This window comes from Apostichopus japonicus, chromosome 9, assembly GCF_037975245.1.
Source record: "Apostichopus japonicus isolate 1M-3 chromosome 9, ASM3797524v1, whole genome shotgun sequence".
Classification (NCBI taxonomy): domain Eukaryota; kingdom Metazoa; phylum Echinodermata; class Holothuroidea; order Aspidochirotida; family Stichopodidae; genus Apostichopus; species Apostichopus japonicus.
In genome coordinates, this window is record NC_092569.1 from 1327773 (window position 1) to 1348664 (window position 20892).

The window sequence follows — 20892 nt, forward strand, 5'->3', positions numbered from 1 at the left end:
GGGAAAAGAGAAATTATAGAAAATAGACGAAAAACTTGACACTGAACATCATTCATGAGGTGTTCAGGGGATACACAGGGGATTAAAAACCTCAACCATCATATTTGGCTTATACAACAGCAATCTATGGGAAGAACAACTCCCCACAAAACAGCTGAGAATATTCTCGCTCCATTCTGGAGATATCCTGGTATAAAATGTCATGTCTATAATCTGTCATTTTGTGCATCTGTGATGTCTTTGTAGATCTGATACGTTTTAATCTCTCGTATTTCTTTTCGTATTTTCAAGGTACAATGTTAGACAAGTGTTGACGCTGATATCAATGCCATCACTCACTAGGTCGTGAGTGATGAAAACTTTGCCATTAAATAATCTTGTTTATGTGTGCAAATCAAATGACTTAGTTCTTCTTTGCAAATATGAAAAGAAACTTTAGATACAAGACTATCTATCAATCTGAATTGCTGAGCAGAAATGGCAAGTCTTGCAGAATTGATAAATGCGTACCTATGCAAAGAGGGTCGAAGGTCAAACAAACTCCACTTCTGCATAATCAGACTGTAACCTGCAATTGACCTTAAAGGACCTTTGACCTCTATGAAAAACAATAGGGATCATCTGCTCACCAAGGGCTACCAAAATACCAAGTTTAAAGTTCAAGCAACTTCTACTTCTTGAGTATCATGATTACAAGGTTTTCAGGCTTTTGACCTCTGGTGACCTCAAATGATCTTTCACCTCCATGAAAAAAAGGAATGGGATCATGTACTTACCAAGTGCTACTTACATACAAAGTGTTAAGTTGAGACAACTTTTGGTTCAAGTGATATCGTATTTACAAGCCAAGGCCTCACATACACACACAAACAACATACACTCACACACTATCACCATCGTGTAGTTTCCTTCAGCCTTCGGCAAGGAATCAAAAACCATTATAAATTTTTGTATATTATTACAATAAGTAATTTTCCCATCACATTTTGAGATGCGATGTTAAATCAGTCCCTGCGATAATTTACTTTACCTTGATAAAATTAAAGCTGTCATTTTCAAGAATGGATGATAAAAGTTGGGAGGGTCTAAACCAAACGTCATTGACATGATATATTCAGACTGAAATCAATGTATTCTATTAAATCAACAGGCGCGGACCAAACCACCTTCCGAAAATTCAAGCGATTACAGGTGAACATTCTTACCTCAGGGATGTCGGGCAGACATAAAAGCAATGGGGTTTCTTGAAGCCGTTGAACTCTGACCCGGCACTGATAGTGTATGCTCCCATATCTAAAAGGTAAACAAGGATACTCTGGCATTAGTCTTCAATCTCAAATATTTATTGACTTGATAACATTGACAGAAGACTCTCTTCATCCTCCTTGGAACATTTGGAAACACCTTGCGGGTATCAAATATACCATAGAGGGTACACTCACCTTCTCCTGGGAACATTTTCGGACACCTAGCGGGTATTTGACATGTTGGCATCTAGAGTAGACTCTCTTCCTCCTCCTTGGAATATTTTAGTACACCTAGCGGGTATCAAATATACCTTTGAGGGAACACTCACCTTCTCCTTAGAATATTTGCTGACACCTAGCGGGTATCATATATCATTGACATGTTAGCATCGAGAGTAGACTCTCTTCCTCCTCCTTGGAATATTTGCGGACACCTAGCGGGTATCAAATATACCATTGAGCGTACACTCACCTTCTCCTTGGAATATTTGCGGACACCTAGCGAGTATCATATATTATTGACATGTACATGTTAGCATCGAGAGTAGACTCTCTTCCTCCTCCTTGGAATATTTGCGGACACCTAGCGGGTATCAAATATTATTGACATATTAGCATCAAGACTAGACTCTCTTCCTCCTCCTTGGACTATTTGCGGACACCTAGCGGGTATCAAATATTATTGACATGTTAGCATGGAGAGTAGACCCTCTTCCTCCTCCTTGGAATATTTGCGGACACCTAGCGGGTATCAAATATTATTGACATGATAGCATCGAGAGTAGACTCTCTTCCTCCTCTTTGGAATATTTGCGGATACCTAGCGGGTATCAAATATTATTGACATGTTAGCATCGAGAGTAGACTCTCTTCCTCCTCCTTGGAATATTTGCGGACACCAAGCTGGTATCAAATATTACTGACATGTTAGCATCGAGAGCAGACTCTCTTCATCCTCCTTGGAATATTTGAGAACACCTAGCGTGTATCAAATATACCATTAGGGGTACACTCACCTTCAGCTTAGAATATTTGCGGACACCTAGCGGGCATTAAATATTATGACATGTTAGCATCGAGAGTAGACTCTCTTCATCCTCCTTGGAATATTTGAGTACACCTAGCGTGAATCAAATATACCATTGAGGGTACACTCACCTTCAGCTTAGAATATTTGCGGACACCTAGCGGGCATCAAATATTATGACATGTTAGCATCGAGAACAGACTCTCTTCCTCCTCCTTGGAATATTTGCGGACACATAGCGGGTATCAAATATTATGACATGTAAGCATCGAGAATAGACTCTCTTCCTACTCATTGGAATATTAGCGGACACCTAGCGGGTATCAAATATACCATTGAGGGTACACTCACGTTCTCCTTGGAATATTTGCGGACACCTAGCGGGCGTCAAATATTATTGACATGTTAGCATCAAGATTAGACTCTCTTCCTCCTCCTTGGAATATTTGAGTACACGTAGCGTGTATCAAATATACCATTGAGGGTACACTCACCTTCAGCTTAGAATATTTGCGGACACCTGGCGGGTATCAAATATTATGACATGTTAGCATCGAGAATAGACTCTCTTCCTCCTCATTGGAATATTAGCGGACACCTAGCGGGTATCAAATATACCATTGAGGATACACTCACGTTCTCCTTGGAATATTTGCCGACATCTAGCGGGTATCATATACTATTGACATGATAGCATCGAGAGTAGACTCTCTTCATCCTCCTTGGAATATTTGCGGACACCTCGCGGGTATCAAATATTATGACATGTTACCATCGAGAATAGACTCTCTTCCTCCTCCTTGGAATATTTGCGGACACCTAGCGGGCATCAAATATTATGACATGTTAGCATCGAGAGTAGACTCTCTTCCTCCTCATTGGAATATTTGAGTACACCTAGCGTGTATCAAATATACCATTGAGGGTACACTTACCTTCAGCTTAGAATATATGCGGACACCTAGCGGGTATCAAATATTATGACATGTAAGCATCGAGAATAGACTCACTTCCTCCTCATTGGAATATTAGCGGACACCTAGCGGGTATCAAATATACCATTGAGGGTACACTCACGTTCTCCTTGGAATATTTGCGAACACCTAGCGGGCATCAAATATTATTGACAAGTTAGCATCGAGAGTAGACTCTCTTCATCCTCCTTGGAATTTGCGGACACCTAGCGGGTATCAAATATTATTGACATGTTAGCATCGAGAGTAGACTCTCTTCCTCCTCCTTGGAATATTTGCGGACACCTAGCGGGTATCAAATATTATTGACATGATAGCATCGAGAGTAGACTCTCTTCCTCCTCCTTGGAATATTTGCGGACACCTAGCGGGTATCAAATATTATTGACATGTTAGCATCGAGAGTAGACTCTCTTCCTCCTCCTTGGAATATTTGCGGACACCAAGCTGGTATCAAATATTACTGACATGTTAGCATCGAGAGTAGACTCTCTTCATCCTCCTTGGAATATTTGAGTACACCTAGCGTGTATCAAATATACCATTGAGGGTACACTCACCTTCAGCTTAGAATATTTGCGGACACCTGGCGGGTATCAAATATTATTGACATGTTAGCATCGAGAGTAGACTCTCTTCATCCTCCTTGGAATATTTGCGGACACCTAGCGGGCATCAAATATTATGACATGTTAGCATCGAGAATAGACTCTCTTCCTCCTCCTTGGGATATTTGCGGACACCTAGCGGGTATCAAATATTATGACATGTTAGCATCGAGAATAGACTCTCTTCCTCCTCACTGGAATATTAGCGGACACCTAGCGGGTATCAAATATACCATTGAGGATACACTCACGTTCTCCTTGGAATATTTGCCGACACCTAGCGGGTATCATATACTATTGACATGATAGCATCGAGAGTAGACTCTCTTCATCCTCCTTGGAATATTTGCGGACACCTAGCGGGTATCAAATATTATTGACATGTTAGCATCGAGAGTAGACTCTCTTCCTCCTCCTTGGAATATTTGCAGACACCTAGCGGGTATCAAATATTATTGACATGATAGCATCGAGAGTAGACTCTCTTCCTCCTCCTTGGAATATTTGCGGACACCTAGCGGGTATCAAATATTATTGACATGTTAGCATCGAGAGTAGACTCTCTTCCTCCTCCTTGGAATATTTGCGGACACCAAGCTGGTATCAAATATTACTGACATGTTAGCATCACGATTAGACTCTCTTCATCCTCCTTGGAATATTTGAGTACACCAAGCGTGTATCAAATATACCATTGAGGGTACACTCACCTTCAGCTTAGAATATTTGCGGACACCTAGCGGGTATCAAATATTATTGACATGTTAGCATCGAGAGTAGACTCTCTTCCTCCTCCTTGGAATATTTGCGGACACCTAGCGGGCATCAAATATTATGACATGTTAGCATCGAGAATAGACTCTCTTCCTCCTCCTTGGGATATTTGCGGACACCTAGCGGGTATCAAATATTATGACATGTTAGCATCGAGAATAGACTCTCTTCCTCCTCACTGGAATATTAGCGGACACCTAGCGGGTATCAAATATACCATTGAGGATGCACTCACGTTCTCCTTGGAATATTTGCCGACACCTAGCGGGTATCATATACTATTGACATGATAGCATCGAGAGTAGACTCTCTTCATCCTCCTTGGAATATTTGCGGACACCTAGCGGGTATCAAATATTATGACATGTTAGCATCGAGAATAGACTCTCTTCCTCCTCCTTGGAATATTTGCGGACACCTAGTGGGCATCAAATATTATGACATGTTAGCATCGAGAGTAGACTCTCTTCATCCTCCTTGGAATATTTGAGTACACCAAGCGTGTATCAAATATACCAATGAGGGTACACTCACCTTCAGCTTAGAATATTTGCGGACACCTAGTGGGTATCAAATATTATTGACATGTTAGCATCGCGAGTAGACTCTCTTCATCCTCCTTGGAATATTTGAGTACACCAAGCGTGTATCAAATATACCATTGAGGGTACACTCACCATCAGCATAGAATATTTACGGACACCTAGTGGGTATCAAATATTATTGACATGTTAGCATCGCGAGTAGACTCTCTTCCTCCTCCTTGGAATATTTGCGGACACCTAGGGGGTATCAAATATTATTGACATGTTAGCATCGAGAGTAGACTCTCTTCATCCTCCTTGGAATATTTGCGGACACCTAGCGGGTATCAAATATTATGACATGTTAGCATCGAGAATAGACTCTCTTCCTCCTCCTTGGAATATTTGCGGACACCTAGTGGGCATCAAATATTATGACATGTTAGCATCGAGAGTAGACTCTCTTCATCCTCCTTGGAATATTTGAGTACACCAAGCGTGTATCAAATATACCATTGAGGGTACACTCACCTTCAGCTTAGAATATTTGCGGACACCTAGCGGGTATCAAATATTATTGACATGTTAGCATGGAGAGTAGACTCTCTTCCTCCTCCTTGGGATATTTGCGGACACCTAGCGGGTATCAAATATTATGACATGTTAGCATCGAGAATAGACTCTCTTCCTCCTCACTGGAATATTAGCGGACACCTAGCGGGTATCAAATATACCATTGAGGATACACTCACGTTCTCCTTGGAATATTTGCCGACACCTAGCGGGTATCATATACTATTGACATGATAGCATCGAGAGTAGACTCTCTTCATCCTCCTTGGAATATTTGCGGACACCTAGCGGGTATCAAATATTATTGACATGTTAGCATCGAGAGTAGACTCTCTTCCTCCTCCTTGGAATATTTGCAGACACCTAGCGGGTATCAAATATTATTGACATGATAGCATCGAGAGTAGACTCTCTTCCTCCTCCTTGGAATATTTGCGGACACCTAGCGGGTATCAAATATTATTGACATGTTAGCATCGAGAGTAGACTCTCTTCCTCCTCCTTGGAATATTTGCGGACACCAAGCTGGTATCAAATATTACTGACATGTTAGCATCACGATTAGACTCTCTTCATCCTCCTTGGAATATTTGAGTACACCAAGCGTGTATCAAATATACCATTGAGGGTACACTCACCTTCAGCTTAGAATATTTGCGGACACCTAGCGGGTATCAAATATTATTGACATGTTAGCATCGAGAGTAGACTCTCTTCCTCCTCCTTGGAATATTTGCGGACACCTAGCGGGCATCAAATATTATTGACATGTTAGCATCGAGAATAGACTCTCTTCCTCCTCCTTGGGATATTTGCGGACACCTAGCGGGTATCAAATATTATGACATGTTAGCATCGAGAATAGACTCTCTTCCTCCTCACTGGAATATTAGCGGACACCTAGCGGGTATCAAATATACCATTGAGGATGCACTCACGTTCTCCTTGGAATATTTGCCGACACCTAGCGGGTATCATATACTATTGACATGATAGCATCGAGAGTAGACTCTCTTCATCCTCCTTGGAATATTTGCGGACACCTAGCGGGTATCAAATATTATGACATGTTAGCATCGAGAATAGACTCTCTTCCTCCTCCTTGGAATATTTGCGGACACCTAGTGGGCATCAAATATTATGACATGTTAGCATCGAGAGTAGACTCTCTTCATCCTCCTTGGAATATTTGAGTACACCAAGCGTGTATCAAATATACCATTGAGGGTACACTCACCTTCAGCTTAGAATATTTGCGGACACCTAGCGGGTATCAAATATTATTGACATGTTAGCATGGAGAGTAGACTCTCTTCCTCCTCCTTGGAATATTTGCGGACACCTAGCGGGCATCAAATATTATGACATGTTAGCATCGAGAATAGACTCTCTTCCTCCTCCTTGGGATATTTGCGGACACCTAGCGGGTATCAAATATTATGACATGTTTGCATCGAGAATAGACTCTCTTCCTCCTCACTGGAATATTAGCGGACACCTAGCGGGTATCAAATATACCATTAAGGATACACTCACGTTCTCCTTGGAATATTTGCCGACACCTAGCGGGTATCATATACTATTGACATGATAGCATCGAGAGTAGACTCTCTTCATCCTCCTTGGAATATTTGCGGACACCTAGCGGGTATCAAATATTATTGACATGTTAGCATGGAGAGTAGACTCTCTTCCTCCTCCTTGGGATATTTGCGGACACCTAGCGGGTATCAAATATTATGACATGTTAGCATCGAGAATAGACTCTCTTCCTCCTCACTGGAATATTAGCGGACACCTAGCGGGTATCAAATATACCATTGAGGATACACTCACGTTCTCCTTGGAATATTTGCCGACACCTAGCGGGTATCATATACTATTGACATGATAGCATCGAGAGTAGACTCTCTTCATCCTCCTTGGAATATTTGCGGACACCTAGCGGGTATCAAATATTATTGACATGTTAGCATCGAGAGTAGACTCTCTTCCTCCTCCTTGGAATATTTGCAGACACCTAGCGGGTATCAAATATTATTGACATGATAGCATCGAGAGTAGACTCTCTTCCTCCTCCTTGGAATATTTGCGGACACCTAGCGGGTATCAAATATTATTGACATGTTAGCATCGAGAGTAGACTCTCTTCCTCCTCCTTGGAATATTTGCGGACACCAAGCTGGTATCAAATATTACTGACATGTTAGCATCACGATTAGACTCTCTTCATCCTCCTTGGAATATTTGAGTACACCAAGCGTGTATCAAATATACCATTGAGGGTACACTCACCTTCAGCTTAGAATATTTGCGGACACCTAGCGGGTATCAAATATTATTGACATGTTAGCATCGAGAGTAGACTCTCTTCCTCCTCCTTGGAATATTTGCGGACACCTAGCGGGCATCAAATATTATGACATGTTAGCATCGAGAATAGACTCTCTTCCTCCTCCTTGGGATATTTGCGGACACCTAGCGGGTATCAAATATTATGACATGTTAGCATCGAGAATAGACTCTCTTCCTCCTCACTGGAATATTAGCGGACACCTAGCGGGTATCAAATATACCATTGAGGATGCACTCACGTTCTCCTTGGAATATTTGCCGACACCTAGCGGGTATCATATACTATTGACATGATAGCATCGAGAGTAGACTCTCTTCATCCTCCTTGGAATATTTGCGGACACCTAGCGGGTATAAAATATTATGACATGTTAGCATCGAGAGTAGACTCTCTTCATCCTCCTTGGAATATTTGAGTACACCAAGCGTGTATCAAATATACCATTGAGGGTACACTCACCTTCAGCTTAGAATATTTGCGGACACCTAGCGGGTATCAAATATTATTGACATGTTAGCATGGAGAGTAGACTCTCTTCCTCCTCCTTGGAATATTTGCGGACACCTAGCGGGCATCAAATATTATGACATGTTAGCATCGAGAATAGACTCTCTTCCTCCTCCTTGGGATATTTGCGGACACCTAGCGGGTATCAAATATTATGACATGTTTGCATCGAGAATAGACTCTCTTCCTCCTCACTGGAATATTAGCGGACACCTAGCGGGTATCAAATATACCATTGAGGATACACTCACGTTCTCCTTGGAATATTTGCCGACACCTAGCGGGTATCATATACTATTGACATGATAGCATCGAGAGTAGACTCTCTTCATCCTCCTTGGAATATTTGCGGACACCTAGCGGGCATCAAATATTATGACATGTTAGCATCGAGAATAGACTCTCTTCCTCCTCCTTGGAATATTTGCGGACACCAAGCTGGTATCAAATATTACTGACATGTTAGCATCGAGAGTAGACTCTCTTCATCCTCCTTGGAATATTTGAGTACACCTAGCGTGTATCAAATATACCATTGAGGGTACACTCACCTTCAGCTTAGAATATTTGCGGACACCTGGCGGGTATCAAATATTATTGACATGTTAGCATCACGATTAGACTCTCTTCCTCCTCCTTGGAATATTTGCGGACACCTAGCGGGCATCAAATATTATGACATGTTAGCATCGAGAATAGACTCTCTTCCTCCTCGTTGGGATATTTGCGGACACCTAGCGGGTATCAAATATTATGACATGTTAGCATCGAGAATAGACTCTCTTCCTCCTCACTGGAATATTAGCGGACACCTAGCGGGTATCAAATATACCATTGAGGATCCACTCACGTTCTCCTTGGAATATTTGCCGACACCTAGCGGGTATCATATACTATTGACATGATAGCATCGAGAGTAGACTCTCTTCATCCTCCTTGGAATATTTGCGGACACCTAGCGGGCATCAAATATTATGACATGTTAGCATCGAGAATAGACTCTCTTCCTCCTCCTCCTTGGAATATTTGCGGACACCTAGCGGGCATCAAATATTATGACATGTTAGCATCGAGAGTAGACTCTCTTCATCCTCCTTGGAATATTTGAGTACACCTAGCGTGTATCAAATATACCATTGAGGGTACACTCACCATCAGCTTAGAATATATGCGGACACCTAGCGGGTATCAAATATTATGACATGTAAGCATCGAGAATAGACTCACTTCCTCCTCATTGGAATATTAGCGGACACCTAGCGGGTATCAAATATACCATTGTGGGTACACTCACGTTCTCCTTGGAATATTTGCGGACACCTAGCGGGCATCAAATATTATTGACAAGTTAGCATCGAGAGTAGACTCTCTTCATCCTCCTTGGAATATTTGCGGACACCTAGCGGGTATCAAATATTATTGACATGTTAGCATCGAGAGTAGACTCTCTTCCTCCTCCTTGGAATATTTGCGGACACCTAGCGGGTATCAAATATTATTGACATGATAGCATCGAGAGTAGACTCTCTTCCTCCTCCTTGGAATATTTGCGGACACCTAGCGGGCATCAAATATTATGACATGTTAGCATCGAGAATAGACTCTCTTCCTCCTCCTTGGGATATTTGCGGACACCTAGCGGGTATCAAATATTATGACATGTTAGCATCGAGAATAGACTCTCTTCCTCCTCACTGGAATATTAGCGGACACCTAGCGGGTATCAAATATACCATTGAGGATGCACTCACGTTCTCCTTGGAATATTTGCCGACACCTAGCGGGTATCATATACTATTGACATGATAGCATCGAGAGTAGACTCTCTTCATCCTCCTTGGAATATTTGCGGACACCTAGCGGGTATCAAATATTATGACATGTTAGCATCGAGAATAGACTCTCTTCCTCCTCCTTGGAATATTTGCGGACACCTAGTGGGCATCAAATATTATGACATGTTAGCATCGAGAGTAGACTCTCTTCATCCTCCTTGGAATATTTGAGTACACCAAGCGTGTATCAAATATACCAATGAGGGTACACTCACCTTCAGCTTAGAATATTTGCGGACACCTAGTGGGTATCAAATATTATTGACATGTTAGCATCGCGAGTAGACTCTCTTCATCCTCCTTGGAATATTTGAGTACACCAAGCGTGTATCAAATATACCATTGAGGGTACACTCACCATCAGCATAGAATATTTACGGACACCTAGCGGGTATCAAATATTATTGACATGTTAGCATGGAGAGTAGACTCTCTTCCTCCTCCTTGGAATATTTGCGGACACCTAGCGGGCATCAAATATTATGACATGATAGCATCGAGAATAGACTCTCTTCCTCCTCCTTGGGATATTTGCGGACACCTAGCGGGTATCAAATATTATGACATGTTAGCATCGAGAATAGACTCTCTTCCTCCTCCTTGGAATATTTGCGGACACCAAGCTGGTATCAAATATTACTGACATGTTAGCATCGAGAGTAGACTCTCTTCATCCTCCTTGGAATATTTGAGTACACCTAGCGTGTATCAAATATACCATTGAGGGTACACTCACCTTCAGCTTAGAATATTTGCGGACACCTGGCGGGTATCAAATATTATTGACATGTTAGCATCACGATTAGACTCTCTTCATCCTCCTTGGAATATTTGAGTACACCAAGCGTGTATCAAATATACCATTGAGGGTACACTCACCTTCAGCATAGAATATTTGCGGACACCTAGCGGGTATCAAATATTATTGACATGTTAGCATCGAGAGTAGACTCTCTTCCTCCTCCTTGGAATATTTGCGGACACCTGGCGGGCATCAAATATTATGACATGTTAGCATCGAGAATAGACTCTCTTCCTCCTCGTTGGGATATTTGCGGACACCTAGCGGGTATCAAATATTATGACATGTTAGCATCGAGAATAGACTCTCTTCCTCCTCACTGGAATATTAGCGGACACCTAGCGGGTATCAAATATACCATTGAGGATCCACTCACGTTCTCCTTGGAATATTTGCCGACACCTAGCGGGTATCATATACTATTGACATGATAGCATCGAGAGTAGACTCTCTTCATCCTCCTTGGAATATTTGCGGACACCTAGCGGGCATCAAATATTATGACATGTTAGCATCGAGAATAGACTCTCTTCCTCCTCCTCCTTGGAATATTTGCGGACACCTAGCGGGCATCAAATATTATGACATGTTAGCATCGAGAGTAGACTCTCTTCATCCTCCTTGGAATATTTGAGTACACCTAGCGTGTATCAAATATACCATTGAGGGTACACTCACCTTCAGCTTAGAATATATGCGGACACCTAGCGGGTATCAAATATTATGACATGTAAGCATCGAGAATAGACTCACTTCCTCCTCATTGGAATATTAGCGGACACCTAGCGGGTATCAAATATACCATTGAGGGTACACTCACGTTCTCCTTGGAATATTTGCGGACACCTAGCGGGCATCAAATATTATTGACAAGTTAGCATCGAGAGTAGACTCTCTTCATCCTCCTTGGAATATTTGCGGACACCTAGCGGGTATCAAATATTATTGACATGTTAGCATCGAGAGTAGACTCTCTTCCTCCTCCTTGGAATATTTGCGGACACCTAGCGGGTATCAAATATTATTGACATGATAGCATCGAGAGTAGACTCTCTTCCTCCTCCTTGGAATATTTGCGGACACCTAGCGGGTATCAAATATTATTGACATGTTAGCATCGAGAGTAGACTCTCTTCCTCCTCCTTGGAATATTTGCGGACACCAAGCTGGTATCAAATATTACTGACATGTTAGCATCGAGAGTAGACTCTCTTCATCCTCCATGGAATATTTGAGTACACCTAGCGTGTATCAAATATACCATTGAGGGTACACTCACCTTCAGCTTAGAATATTTGCGGACACCTGGCGGGTATCAAATATTATTGACATGTTAGCATCACGATTAGACTCTCTTCATCCTCCTTGGAATATTTGAGTACACCAAGCGTGTATCAAATATACCATTGAGGGTACACTCACCTTCAGCATAGAATATTTGCGGACACCTGGCGGGTATCAAATATTATTGACATGTTAGCATCGAGAGTAGACTCTCTTCCTCCTCCTTGGAATATTTGCGGACACCTAGCGGGCATCAAATATTATGACATGTTAGCATCGAGAGTAGACTCTCTTCATCCTCCTTGGAATATTTGAGTACACCTAGCGTGTATCAAATATACCATAGATGGTACACTCACCTTCAGCTTAGAATATTTGCGGACACCTAGCGGGCATCAAATATTATGACATGTTACCATCGAGAACAGACTCTCTTCCTCCTCCTTGGAATATTTGCGGACACCTAGCGGGTATCAAATATTATGACATGCAAGCATCGAGAATAGACTCACTTCCTCCTCATTGGAATATTAGCGGACACCTAGCGGGTATCAAATATACCATTGAGGGTACACTCACGTTCTCCTTGGAATATTTGCGGACACCTAGCGGGCATCAAATATTGTTGACATGTTAGCATCGAGAGTAGACTCTCTTCATCCTCCTTGGAATATTTGCGGACACCTAGCGGGTATCAAATATGATTGACATGTTAGCATCGAGAGTAGACTCTCTTCCTCCTCCTTGGAATATTTGCGGACACCTAGCGGGCATCAAATATTATGACATGTTAGCATCGAGAGTAGACTCTTCATCCTCCTTGGAATATTTGAGTACACCTAGCGTGTATCAAATATACCATAGAGGGTACACTCACCTTCAGCTTAGAATATTTGCGGACACCTAGCGGGCATCAAATATTATGACATGTTACCATCGAGAACAGACTCTCTTCCTCCTCCTTGGAATATTTGCGGACACCTAGCGGGTATCAAATATTATGACATGCAAGCATCGAGAATAGACTCACTTCCTCCTCATTGGAATATTAGCGGACACCTAGCGGGTATCAAATATACCATTGAGGGTACACTCACGTTCTCCTTGGAATATTTGCGGACACCTAGCGGGCATCAAATATTATTGACATGTTAGCATCGAGAGTAGACTCTCTTCATTCTCCTTGGAATATTTGCGGACACCTAGCGGGTATCAAATATTATTGACATGTTAGCATCGAGAGTAGACTCTCTTCCTCCTCCTTGGAATATTTGCGGACACCTAGCGGGTATCAAATATTATTGACATGATAGCATCGAGAGTAGACTCTCTTCCTCCTCCTTGGAATATTTGCGGACACCTAGCGGGTATCAAATATTATTGACATGTTAGCATCGAGAGTAGACTCTCTTCCTCCTCCTTGGAATATTTGCGGACACCAAGCTGGTATCAAATATTACTGACATGTTAGCATCACGATTAGACTCTCTTCATCCTCCTTGGAATATTTGAGTACACCAAGCGTGTATCAAATATACCATTGAGGGTACACTCACCTTCAGCTTAGAATATTTGCGGACACCTAGCGGGTATCAAATATTATTGACATGTTAGCATCGAGAGTAGACTCTCTTCCTCCTCCTTGGAATATTTGCGGACACCTAGCGGGCATCAAATATTATGACATGTTAGCATCGAGAATAGACTCTCTTCCTCCTCCTTGGGATATTTGCGGACACCTAGCGGGTATCAAATATTATGACATGTTAGCATCGAGAATAGACTCTCTTCCTCCTCACTGGAATATTAGCGGACACCTAGCGGGTATCAAATATACCATTGAGGATGCACTCACGTTCTCCTTGGAATATTTGCCGACACCTAGCGGGTATCATATACTATTGACATGATAGCATCGAGAGTAGACTCTCTTCATCCTCCTTGGAATATTTGCGGACACCTAGCGGGTATCAAATATTATGACATGTTAGCATCGAGAATAGACTCTCTTCCTCCTCCTTGGAATATTTGCGGACACCTAGTGGGCATCAAATATTATGACATGTTAGCATCGAGAGTAGACTCTCTTCATCCTCCTTGGAATATTTGAGTACACCAAGCGTGTATCAAATATACCAATGAGGGTACACTCACCTTCAGCTTAGAATATTTGCGGACACCTAGTGGGTATCAAATATTGACATGTTAGCATCGCGAGTAGACTCTCTTCCTCCTCCTTGGAATATTTGCGGACACCTAGCGGGCATCAAATATTATGACATGTTAGCATCGAGAATAGACTCTCTTCCTCCTCCTTGGGATATTTGCGGACACCTAGCGGGTATCAAATATTATGACATGTTAGCATCGAGAATAGACTCTCTTCCTCCTCACTGGAATATTAGCGGACACCTAGCGGGTATCAAATATACCATTGAGGATACACTCACGTTCTCCTTGGAATATTTGCCGACACCTAGCGGGTATCATATACAATTGACATGATAGCATCGAGAGTAGACTCTCTTCATCCTCCTTGGAATATTTGCGGACACCTGGCGGGTATCAAATATTATGACATGTTAGCATCGAGAATAGACTCTCTTCCTCCTCCTTGGAATATTTGCGGACACCTAGCGGGCATCAAATATTATGACATGTTAGCATCGAGAGTAGACTCTCTTCATCCTCCTTGGAATATTTGAGTACACCTAGCGTGTATCAAATATACCATTGAGGGTACACTCACCTTCAGCTTAGAATATATGCGGACACCTAGCGGGTATCAAATATTATGACATGTAAGCATCGAGAATAGACTCACTTCCTCCTCATTGGAATATTAGCGGACACCTAGCGGGTATCAAATATACCATTGAGGGTACACTCACGTTCTCCTTGGAATATTTGCGGACACCTAGCGGGCATCAAATATTATTGACAAGTTAGCATAGAGAGTAGACTCTCTTCATCCTCCTTGGAATATTTGCGGACACCTAGCGGGTATCAAATATTATTGACATGTTAGCATCGAGAGTAAACTCTCTTCCTCCTCCTTGGAATATTTGCGGACACCTAGCGGGTATCAAATATTATTGACATGATAGCATCGAGAGTAGACTCTCTTCCTCCTCCTTGTAATATTTGCGGACACCTAGAGGGTATCAAATATTATTGACATGTTAGCATCGAGAGTAGACTCTCTTCCTCCTCCTTGGAATATTTGCGGACACCAAGCTGGTATCAAATATTACTGACATGTTAGCATCGAGAGTAGACTCTCTTCATCCTCCTTGGGATATTTGAGTACACCTAGCGTGTATCAAATATACCATTGAGGGTACACTCACCTTCAGCTTAGAATATTTGCGGACACCTGGCGGGTATCAAATATTATTGACATGTTAGCATCACGATTAGACTCTCATCATCCTCCTTGGAATATTTGAGTACACCAAGCGTGTATCAAATATACCATTGAGGGTACACTCACCTTCAGCATAGAATATTTGCGGACACCTAGCGGGTATCAAATATTATTGACATGTTAGCATCGAGAGTAGACTCTCTTCCTCCTCCTTGGAATATTTGCGGACACCTAGCGGGCATCAAATATTATGACATGTTAGCATCGAGAATAGACTCTCTTCCTCCTCACTGGGATATTTGCGGACACCTAGCGGGTATCAAATATTATGACATGTTAGCATCGAGAATAGACTCTCTTCCTCCTCACTGGAATATTAGCGGACACCTAGCGGGTATCAAATATACCATTGAGGATACACTCACGTTCTCCTTGGAATATTTGCCGACACCTAGCGGGTATCATATACTATTGACATGATAGCATCGAGAGTAGACTCTCTTCATCCTCCTTGGAATATTTGCGGACACCTAGCGGGCATCAAATATTATGACATGTTAGCATCGAGAATAGACTCTCTTCCTCCTCCTCCTTGGAATATTTGCGGACACCTAGCGGGCATCAAATATTATGACATGTTAGCATCGAGAGTAGACTCTCTTCATCCTCCTTGGAATATTTGAGTACACCTAGCGTGTATCAAATATACCATTGAGGGTACACTCACCATCAGCTTAGAATATATGCGGACACCTAGCGGGTATCAAATATTATGACATGTAAGCATCGAGAATAGACTCACTTCCTCCTCATTGGAATATTAGCGGACACCTAGCGGGTATCAAATATACCATTGTGGGTACACTCACGTTCTCCTTGGAATATTTGCGGACACCTAGCGGGCATCAAATATTATTGACAAGTTAGCATCGAGAGTAGACTCTCTTCATCCTCCTTGGAATATTTGCGGACACCTAGCGGGTATCAAATATTATTGACATGTTAGCATCGAGAGTAGACTCTCTTCCTCCTCCTTGGAATATTTGCGGACACCTAGCGGGTATCAAATATTATTGACATGATAGCATCGAGAGTAGACTCTCTTCCTCCTCCTTGGAATATTTGCGGACACCTAGCGGGCATCAAATATTATGACATGTTAGCATCGAGAATAGACTCTCTTCCTCCTCCTTGGGATATTTGCGGACACCTAGCGGGTATCAAATATTATGACATGTTAGCATCGAGAATAGACTCTCTTCCTCCTCACTGGAATATTAGCGGACACCTAGCGGGTATCAAATATACCATTGAGGATGCACTCACGTTCTCCTTGGAATATTTGCCGACACCTAGCGGGTATCATATACTATTGACATGATAGCATCGAGAGTAGACTCTCTTCATCCTCCTTGGAATATTTGCGGACACCTAGCGGGTATCAAATATTATGACATGTTAGCATCGAGAATAGACTCTCTTCCTCCTCCTTGGAATATTTGCGGACACCTAGTGGGCATCAAATATTATGACATGTTAGCATCGAGAGTAGACTCTCTTCATCCTCCTTGGAATATTTGAGTACACCAAGCGTGTATCAAATATACCAATGAGGGTACACTCACCTTCAGCTTAGAATATTTGCGGACACCTAGTGGGTATCAAATATTATTGACATGTTAGCATCGCGAGTAGACTCTCTTCATCCTCCTTGGAATATTTGAGTACACCAAGCGTGTATCAAATATACCATTGAGGGTACACTCACCATCAGCATAGAATATTTACGGACACCTAGCGGGTATCAAATATTATTGACATGTTAGCATGGAGAGTAGACTCTCTTCCTCCTCCTTGGAATATTTGCGGACACCTAGCGGGCATCAAATATTATGACATGATAGCATCGAGAATAGACTCTCTTCCTCCTCCTTGGGATATTTGCGGACACCTAGCGGGTATCAAATATTATGACATGTTAGCATCGAGAATAGACTCTCTTCCTCCTCCTTGGAATATTTGCGGACACCAAGCTGGTATCAAATATTACTGACATGTTAGCATCGAGAGTAGACTCTCTTCATCCTCCTTGGAATATTTGAGTACACCTAGCGTGTATCAAATATACCATTGAGGGTACACTCACCTTCAGCTTAGAATATTTGCGGACACCTGGCGGGTATCAAATATTATTGACATGTTAGCATCACGATTAGACTCTCTTCATCCTCCTTGGAATATTTGAGTACACCAAGCGTGTATCAAATATACCATTGAGGGTACACTCACCTTCAGCATAGAATATTTGCGGACACCTAGCGGGTATCAAATATTATTGACATGTTAGCATCGAGAGTAGACTCTCTTCCTCCTCCTTGGAATATTTGCGGACACCTGGCGGGCATCAAATATTATGACATGTTAGCATCGAGAATAGACTCTCTTCCTCCTCGTTGGGATATTTGCGGACACCTAGCGGGTATCAAATATCATGACATGTTAGCATCGAGAATAGACTCTCTTCCTCCTCACTGGAATATTAGCGGACACCTAGCGGGTATCAAATATACCATTGAGGATACACTCACGTTCTCCTTGGAATATTTGCCGACACCTAGCGGGTATCATATACTATTGACATGATAGCATCGAGAGTAGACTCTCTTCATCCTCCTTGGAATATTTGCGGACACCTGGCGGGTATCAAATATTATGACATGTTAGCATCGAGAATAGACTCTCTTCCTCCTCCTTGGAATATTTGCGGACACCTAGTGGGCATCAAATATTATGACATGTTAGCATCGAGAGTAGACTCTCTTCATCCTCCTTGGAATATTTGAGTACACCAAGCGTGTATCAAATATACCATTGAGGGTACACTCACCTTCAGCTTAGAATATTTGCGGACACCTAGCGGGCATCAAATATTATGACATGTTACCATCGAGAACAGACTCTCTTCCTCCTCCTTGGAATATTAGCGGACACCTAGCGGGTATCAAATATACCATTGAGGGTACACTCACGTTCTCCTTGGAATATTTGCGGACACCTAGCGGGCATCAAATATTATTGACATGTTAGCATCGAGAGTAGACTCTCTTCATCCTCCTTGGAATATTTGCGGACACCTAGCGGGTATCAAATATTATTGACATGTTAGCATCGAGAGTAGACTCTCTTCCTCCTCCTTGGAATATTTGCGGACACCAAGCTGGTATCAAATATTACTGACATGTTAGCATCACGATTAGACTCTCTTCCTCCTCCTTGGGATATTTGAGTACACCAAGCGTGTATCAAATATACCATTGAGGGTACACTCACCTTCAGCTTAGAATATTTGCGGACACCTAGCGGGTATCAAATATTATGACATGTTAGCATCGAGAATAGACTCTCTTCCTCCTCATTGGCATATTAGCGGACACCTAGCGGGCATCAAATATTATTGACATGTTAGCATCGAGAGTAGACTCTCTTCCTCCTCCTTGGAATATTTGCGGACACCTAGCGGGTATCAAATATTATTGACATGATAGCATCGAGAGTAGACTCTCTTCCTCCTCCTTGGAATATTTGCGGATACCTAGCGGGTATCAAATATTATTGACATGTTATCATCGAGAGTAGACTCTCTTCCTCCTCCTTGGAATATTTGCGGACACCAAGCTGGTATCAAATATTACTGACATGTTAGCATCGAGAGTAGACTCTCTTCATCCTCCTTGGAATATTTGAGTACACCTAGCGTGTATCAAATATACCATTGAGGGTACACTCACCTTCAGCTTAGAATATTTGCGGACACCTAGCGGGTATCAAATATTATTGACATGTTAGCATCACGATTAGACTCTCTTCATCCTCCTTGGAATATTTGAGTACACCAAGCGTGTATCAAATATACCATTGAGGGTACACTCACCTTCAGCTTAGAATATTTGCGGACACCTAGCGGGCATCAAATATTATGACATGTTAGCATCGAGAATAGACTCTCTTCCTCCTCCTTGGAATATTTGCGGACACCTAGCGGGTATCAAATATTATGACATGTTAGCATCGAGAATAGACTCTCTTCCTCCTCATTGGAATATTAGCGGACACCTAGCAGGTATCAAATGTACCATTGAGGGTACACTCACGTTCTCCTTGGAATATTTGCGGACACCTAGCGGGTATCATATACTATTGACATGATAGCATGGAGAGTAGACTCTCTTCATCCTCCTTGGAATATTTGTGGACACCTAGCGGGTATCAAATATTATTGACATGATAACATCGAGAGTAGACTCTCTTCCTCCTCCTTGGAATATTTACGGACACCAAGCTGGTATCAAATATTACTGACATGTTAGCATCGAGAGTAGACTCTCTTCCTCCTCCTTGGAATATTTGAGTACACCTAGCGTGTATCAAATACACCATTGAGGGTACACTCACCTTCTCCTTAGAATATTTGCGGACACCTAGAGGGTATCAAATATTATTGACATGTTAGCATCGAGAGTAGACTCTCTTCCTCCTCCTTGGAATATTTGCGGACACCTAGCGGGCATCAAATATTATTGACATGTAAGAACGAGAGTAGACTCTCTTCCTCCTCCTTGGAATATTTGCGGACACCTAGCGGGTATCAAATATTATTGACATGATAGCATCGAGAGTAGACTCTCTTCCTCCTCCTTGGAATATTTGCGGACACCTAGCGGGTATCAAATACTATTGACATGTTAGCATCGAGAGTAGACTCTCTTCCTCCTCCTTGGAATATTTGCGGACACCTAGCGGGTATCAAATATACCATTGAGGGTACACTCACCTTCTCCTTGGAATATTTGCGGACACCTAGCGGGTATCATATATTATTGACATGTTAGCATCGAGAGTAGACTCTCTTCCTCCTCCTTGGAATATTTGCGGACACCTACCCAGTATCAAATATACCACTGAGGGTACACTCACCTTCTCCTTAAAATATGTGCAGACACCTAGCGGGTATCCA

The 20892-nt window shown here is 42.2% G+C and overlaps 1 protein-coding gene across 1 annotated transcript in view; it reads right to left on the minus strand.

The window, feature by feature from the left end:
* LOC139974445 (ornithine decarboxylase-like) overlaps positions 1–20892 on the minus strand; it is a 77634-nt gene that overhangs the window by 10513 nt on the left and 46229 nt on the right. The window contains exon 11 of the mRNA XM_071981609.1: positions 1206–1293. Within this exon, the coding sequence (XP_071837710.1) occupies positions 1206–1293 (88 nt within the window). The remainder of the gene's footprint in view (positions 1–1205; positions 1294–20892) is intronic.